Source organism: Lethenteron reissneri, chromosome 71, assembly GCF_015708825.2.
Source record: "Lethenteron reissneri isolate LAM-NWPU_2019-01 chromosome 71, ASM1570882v1, whole genome shotgun sequence".
NCBI classification, from domain to species: domain Eukaryota; kingdom Metazoa; phylum Chordata; class Hyperoartia; order Petromyzontiformes; family Petromyzontidae; genus Lethenteron; species Lethenteron reissneri.
In genome coordinates this window covers 1,170,047-1,177,838 of record NC_083849.1, presented here as the reverse complement: position 1 = coordinate 1,177,838, position 7,792 = coordinate 1,170,047, and the positions used below count along the sequence as shown (strand labels likewise).

At 50.3% G+C, this 7,792-nt stretch overlaps 1 protein-coding gene across 1 annotated transcript in view; it reads left to right on the top strand.

The window, feature by feature from the left end:
* Window positions 1-5,397: 5,397 nt before the first annotated feature.
* LOC133361182 (volume-regulated anion channel subunit LRRC8C-like) overlaps window positions 5,398-7,792 on the top strand; it is a 6,031-nt gene continuing 3,636 nt past the window's right edge. The window contains exon 1 of the mRNA XM_061580065.1: window positions 5,398-5,403. Coding sequence (XP_061436049.1) covers window positions 5,398-5,403 — 6 coding nt within the window. The remainder of the gene's footprint in view (window positions 5,404-7,792) is intronic.

The following is a 7,792-nucleotide window of genomic DNA, read 5'->3' as shown; positions in this document are numbered from 1 at the left end:
GGCCACGCGATCCGCCGCCATCGATCTCCCGCGTAGACATCGATTTGTAATCACCCTTACAAACGATAGCTAAAGGCAAAGACAAATAAACTCCGGCAGGGCTGCAGGGGCAAGTGCAGTGAGTAGCAGCAGTAGCGCCTATGATGTACACACAGACAAAGCTCCCCCAGGTAGCCTCTAGCAGGGCTGCAGGGGCAAGTGCTGCTAGTAGCGAGTAGCAGCACCACCTATGACATACACACAGAGACAAAGCTCCCCCAGGTAGCCTCTAGGAGGGCTGGCGATGATTACTGCGCACACGCAACACCGGTTAACTCGTTTGAGGCTGAGTCGACCTAGGGGAGGCCCAGGAACCGGGTTGTGAGTGTCGCAGCGTGGCGCTAACCACTGCACCACCGCTCCCCACTTTGGCGATGACGTCGCCACGGAGCTTGTACCAGGCTAGGTGCAGGAGGAGGTCACGGGACGGACCCTGCAGGTGCCGTGGGTTGACTGCTGTGCCAGGCTAGGTGCAGGAGGAGGTCACGGGACGGACCCTGCAGGTGCCGTGGGTTGACTGCTGTGCCAGGCTAGGTGCAGGAGGAGGTCACGGGACAGACCCAGCAGGTGCCATGGGTTGACTGCTGTGCCAGGCTAGGTGCATGATGAGGAGGTCACGGGGCAGACCCAGCAGGTGCCGTGGGTTGACTGCTGTGCCAGGCTAGGTGCAGGAGGAGGTCACGGGACAGACCCAGGTGGTGCCATGAGTTGACTGCTGTGCCAGGCTAGGTGCAGGAGGAGGTCACGGGACAGACCCAGCAGGTGCCGTGGGTTGACTGCTGTGCCAGGCTAGGTGCAGGAGGAGGTCACGGGACAGACCCAGCAGGTGCCATGGGCTTATTGACTGAGATGAGTGGCTGATGCACCACCTGTGCCCCTCACTGTGCCAACTCGCTGCGTTTTATCCGCCCGGAGCTTCGCTCGTTGTTGTGGGCGTCGCTCCTCCGCCCTCCGTTGTTACTGGAGGGCGACTGCCTCCACCGTCCCCAGTAGCCTCACAGTGCACCTAGCCTGGCACTGCCCAGTAGCGTCCTTCACGAGCCTCCTCCTCCACAGAGGCCGACCTTGACACCGCTGGTTTCGGTCATGGGCAAGTCCACTCAGCTCCACGTCCTCCTGTACCACATCACTCCATCTCTTCTCTAGCACGTGCCACTCACTCACCCACCAACTCACCCACTCACCCACCCACTCACTCACCCACCCAGCAACTCACCCACCCACTCACTCACCCACTCACCCACCTACCAACTCACCCACTTACTCACCCATTCACCCACTCACCGACCTACCAACGAACTCACCCACTCACCCACTCGCTCAACCACCCACTCACCCACTCACCCTCCCACTCACCCACTCACCCACCTACCAATTCACCCACTCACCCACCCAGCAACTCACCCACCCACTCACTCACCCACTCACTCACCCACTCACCCACCCACCCACTCACCCACCTACCAACTCACCCACTCACCCACTCAATCACATTTGTGTTGGTTGTTGCGTGTGTTAGTTGTTGCGTGTGTTGGTTGTTGTGTGTGTTAGGTGTTGCGTGTGTTGATTGTTGCGTGTGTTAGTTATTACGTGTGTTGGTTGTTGCGTGTGTTGGTTGTTGCGTGTGTTGATTGTTGCGTGTGTTGGTTGTTGTGTGTGTTAGTTGTTGCGTGTGTTGATTGTTGCGTGTGTTAGTTATTACGTGTGTTGGTTGTTGCGTGTGTTGGTTGTTGCGTGTGTTGATTGTTGCGTGTGTTGGTTGTTGTGTGTGTTAGTTGTTGCGTGTGTTGATTGTTGCGTGTGTTAGTTATTACGTGTGTTGGTTGTTGCGTGTGTTGGTTGTTGCGTGTGTTGGTTGTTGCGTGTGTTGATTGTTGCGTGTGTTAGTTGTTGCGTGTGTTGGTTGTTGCGTGTGTTAGTTGTTGCGTGTGTTGGTTGTTGCGTGTGTTAGTTGTTGCGTTGGTTGGTTGTTGCGTGTGTTGGTTGTTGCGTGTGTTGGTGGTTGGTTGTTGCGTGTGTTGGTTGTTGCGTGTGTTGGTGGTTGGTTGTTGTGTGTGTTAGTTGTTGCGTGTGTTGGTGGTTGGTTGTTGCGTGTGTTGGTTGTTGCGTGTGTTGGTTGTTGCGCGTGTTGGTTGTTGCGTGTGTTAGTTGTTGCGTGTTGGTTGTTGCGTGTGTTGGTTGTTGCTTGTGTTAGTTTTTGCGCGTGTTGGTTGTTGCGTGTGTTAGTTGTTGCGCGTGTTGGTTGTTGCGTGTGTTGGTTGTTGCGTGTGTTAGTTGTGTCACACCGAAGTCCCCGCGTGGACTCCCAGCGGAGTCGGCGTGACGGATCGCGTGAGCCACCACGCTTGTCAGCGCAATCAACCACGGCCATGGTGGTGGTGGTGGCGGTGGTGGTGGCGGTGGTGGTGGTGGTGGTGGCGGGGTGAGCGGCCGAGGTGAGGGAGGAAGGTGGGTGGGGGACGAGATGGGAGGATGGTGGTGGTGGTGGTGGTGGAGCGGTGGTGGTGGTGGTGGAGTGGTGGTGGTGGCAGTGGTGGAACGGTGGTGGTGGTGGAGTGGTGGTGGTGGTGGTGGAGCGGTGGTGGTGGAGTGGTGATAGTGGTGGCAGTGGTGGTGGTGGAGTGGTGATGGTGGTGGCAGTGGTGTAGTGGTGGTGGTGGAGTGGTGGTTGTGGAGTGGTGGTGGTGGAGTGGTGGTGGTGGTGGTGGTGGCAGTGGTGGAGTTGTGTTGTAAACTGCTTTTACACAATGCACCACCATCGTCACCAGCACTTTCACCACCATCATTACCATCATCACCACTATCACTATCACCACCATCATTACCATCATCACCACTATCACCACCATCATCACCATCATCACCACTATCACTATCACCACCAGCATCACCATCATCATCACTATCACTATCACCACCATCATCACCATCATCACCACTATCACTACCACCACCAGCATCATCATCATCACTATCACTATCACCACCAGCATCACCATCATCATCACTATCACTATCACCACCAGCATCACCATCATCACCACTATCACTACCACCACCAGCATCACCATCATCATCACTATCACTATCATCACCATCATCACCATCATCACCACTATCACTATCACCACCATCATCACCATAATCATCACTATCACTATCACCACCAGCATCACCATCATCATCACTATCACTATCACCACCAGCATCACCATCATCATCACTATCACTATCATCACCATCATCACCACTATCACTATCACCACCAGCATCATCATCATCACTATCACTATCACCACCATCACCACCATCATCATCACTATCACTATCACCACCAGCATCATCATCATCACTATCACTATCACCACCATCATCACCATCATCACCACTATCACTATCACCACCAGTATCATCATCATCACCACTATCACTATCACCATCATCACCATAATCATCACTATCACTATCACCACCAGCATCACCATCATCATCACTATCACTATCACCACCAGTATCATCATCATCACCACTATCACCATCATCATCAACACTATCACTATCACCACCAGTATCATCATCATCACCACTATCAGCGTAGCTCCATCACAACCACTACACCACCATCACCACCCTGGCAACACCATCATCACCACTATCATCACCATCACCTCCATCAACACTACCATCACCACCACCCTGAACTTTAGGGATTAGATAAGGGGAATGAGTGAGTTAATTGGTGAGTAAGCGGGTTAGTGGGTACGTGATTTATTGAGTGGGTGAGTGAGTGGGTAAATGGTTGAGTCAGTGAGTGATTGAATCAGTGATTGAGTTGGTGAGTGAATGAGTGAGTGGGTAAGTGAGTGAATGAGTGGGTGAGTGAGTGAGCGGGTGAGTGAGTGGATGAGTGAATGAGTGAGTGGGTGAGTGATTGAGTGAATGAGTGAGTGAATGAGTGAGTGGGTGAGTGAGTGAATGTGGAAGTGAGTGAGTGGGTGAGTGAGTGAATGAGTAAGTGGGTGAGTGAGTGAGTTGGTAAGTAAATTTGTGAGTGGGTGATTGAATGAGTTGGTGAGTGAGTAAGTACGTGAGTGGGTGAGTGAGTGAGCGATTGAGTGAGTGGATGAGTGAGTGAGTGGGTAAGTGAGTGGGTGAGTGAGTGAGTGGATGAGTAAATTAGTGAGTGGGTGATTGAATGAGTTGGTGAGTGAGTAAGTACGTGAGTGAGTGAGTACCTAAGGAGTATTTAGCGAGTATACAATTCCATACGATCGGCCACCAATTCGTTGGGCAATCAAAATAGTTTAGTTTTAGTTAAGTCTGCGGGTCTCTATGTATCTCTGTTAGTTTCTGATCATCTCTATGCATCTCTATGTGTGTCTCTGCGTGTCTGTATGGGTGTAAATGTGTGTCTATGGGTCTCTATTCATCTATACGTGTCTCTGTGTGTCTCTGTGTGTGTCTCTATGGGTGTATATCTGTATCTATGGGTCTCTATTAATAATAGTGTAGTGTAGTGTGTAGTAGTGTAGTATAGTAGTATATAGTGTAGTGTATTGTAGTGCCTCCATAGATCCAAATGTGTTCACTTATCAACCATTCACCTAGTAACGACTGGCTTCTGTATGCACAGTGAGCATTCATTAACTTTCCATTTAAAGCTTTCGTGACTGCAGGGATTCATCTTCTTGGTTCTTTCGGTAAAGTCACGTAGAAGGGAAGTAATAAAATAATAAAAATAAAACATAATAAAACAATTCTCACGACGTTTCGGCCACAACGCAAGCAGCCGTCCTCAGGTGAAGAACAGGCCTGTCGGAAAGACACCTGAAGACGGCTGCTTGCGTTGTGGCCGAAACGTCGTGAGAATTGTATTTATGTTTTATTTTTATTATTTTATTATTTCCCTTCTACGTGACTTTACCGAAAGAACCATGAAGATGAATCCCTGCAGTCACGAAAGCTTTAAATGGAAATATATTATTTTATTATTTTATTTTATTATATTATTATATTATTTTATCATGTTTTTTTTATTATTTTATTACTTCCCTTCTACGTGACTTTACCGAAAGAACCAAGAAGACATTCATTAACTCTTTAATTAACTGCGCTTCTTTTAACATTACGTATCTATAATGTCGTTGGTATCTTACGTAAATAAACGCGATGAAACCACAATGAAACCTGTATTGTGGATGATATTGGTCGCGAAAGCCAACATCAGTTAAACAGTGTTGGTGGTGTTCGTAAGTGGGGGTGTTCGTAAGTGGGGGTGTACATAAGTGCGGGGTGTTCGTAAGTTCGAGGTGTTCGTAACTGGGGGTGTTCGTAAGTGGGGGTGTACGTAAGTTCGGGATGTACGTAAGTGGGGGGTGTTCGTAAGTACGGGGTGTTCGTACGTTCGGGTGTTTGTACGTTGGGGTGTACGTAAGTGGGGGTGTACATAAGTGCGGGGTGTACGTAAGTGGGGGTGTTCGTAAGTGCGGGGTGTTCGTAAGTACGGGGTGTTCGTACGTTGGGGTGTTTGTACGTTGGGGTGTACGTAAGTGGGGGTGTTTGTAGGTGTGTAGTGTTCGTAAGTGTGGGGTGTTCGTAAGTATGGGGTGTTCGTAAGTGTGGGGTGTTCGTAAGTGTGGGGTGTTCGTAAGTACGGGGTGTTCGTAAGTGTGGGGTGTTCGTAAGTATGGGGTGTTCGTAATTATGGGGTGTTCGTAAGTGTGGGGACTGCATGAACATACCACTTTAGCCAGGCTATGAGCGACCCAGGCAAAACCCAGAGGTTGCCGTGCCAAACATCAACAAAGACACACACACACAGACACACACTGACACACACATACACACAGACACACACACACTGCCATACACACACAGACAACACACAGACACACACACAGACACATACACAGACACTGACACACACACACAGACACACTGACACACACACTGACACACACACACCGACACACACACACACTCCAACACAGACACACACACACTACACACACACAGACACACACACACTGACACACACACACCGACACACACACTGATACACAGACACACACACAGACACACACAGACACACACACAGACACACACACACAGACACACACTGCCACACACACCGACAGACACACAGACACACACACCGACACACACACTGACACACACACACATACAAACATACACCAACACACACACACAGACACACACACGAACACACACACACACTGACACACACACAGACACACACACAGACACACACCGACACACACCGACACACACACACACACAAACACACACGCCAACATATACTGACGCACACACTGACACAAACACAGACACACAGACACACACTGACACACACACTGATACACACACAGACACACACACACAGACACACTGACACACACACTGACACACACACACCGACACACACACACTCCAACACAGACACACACACACACAGACACACTGACACACCGACACACACACACAGACACACACACACAGACACAAACACACTGACACACACACACCAACACACACACCGACACACACACACTGACACACACACACTGACACACACACACAAACACACACACACTGACACACACTCCAACACAGACACACACACAAACACAGACACACACACACTGACACACACACAAACACACACACACTGACACACACACAGACACTGACACACACACACCGACACACACACACTCCAACTCAGACACACACACACTGACACACACACAGACACACACTGACACACACACACAGACACACACACAAACACTGACACACACACTGACACACACACACCGACACACACACACACAGCTACACACACACACAGACACAAACACACACTTACACACACACACACACAGACACACACACACACAGACACACACACAGACACACACACACACACTGACACACACACAGACACACACAGACACCGTATCACCGCTACACGAGACGCTCTATCCCCGGACGCTCTGCACATGACCACCAGCAGATGATGTCGCTACTTAACACCCGATCCACAGGATGAACGTTAATGCCTCGTTAATTATCGCCAACGATAATTATGCTAATTAGCCGCGCACAGCCATGGGTTGCACGTGTGCGTGTCTGTGTGTGTCTGTGTGTGTGTGTTGGTGTGTGTGTGTGTTGGCGTGTGTGTGTCAGTGTGTGTGTGTGTGTCGGTGCGTGTGTGTCTGTGTGTCGATGTGTGTGTGTTGGTGTGTTGGTGTGTGTGTCTGTGTGTGTGTGTCTGTGTGTGTGTTGGTGTGTGTGTCAGTGTGTGTGTGTCTGTGTGTGTGTGTGTGTCGGTGTGTGTGTTGGTGAGTGTCGGTGTGTGTGTGTCGGTGTGTGGTGTGTTGGTGTGTGTGTTGGAGTGTGTGTGTGTCGGTGTGTGTGTCGCTGTGTGTGTGTCAGTGTGTGTGTGTGTGTGTGTCGGTGTGTGTGTGTCAGTGTGTGTGTGTGTCGGTGTGTGTGTGTCAGTGTCTATGTGTGTGTCAGTGTGTGTGTGTGTCGGTGTGTGTCGGTATGTGTGTGTCTGTGTGTGTGTCAGTGTCTGTGCGTGTGTGTCTGTGTGTGTGTGTCGGTGTGTGTGTTGGTGTGTGTGTGTGTGAGTGTGTGTGTCGGTGTGTGTGTTGGTGAGTGTCGGTGTGTGTGTCGGTGTGTCTGTGTGTCTGTGTGTGTCGTGTGTGTGTCGGTGTGTGTGTCGGTG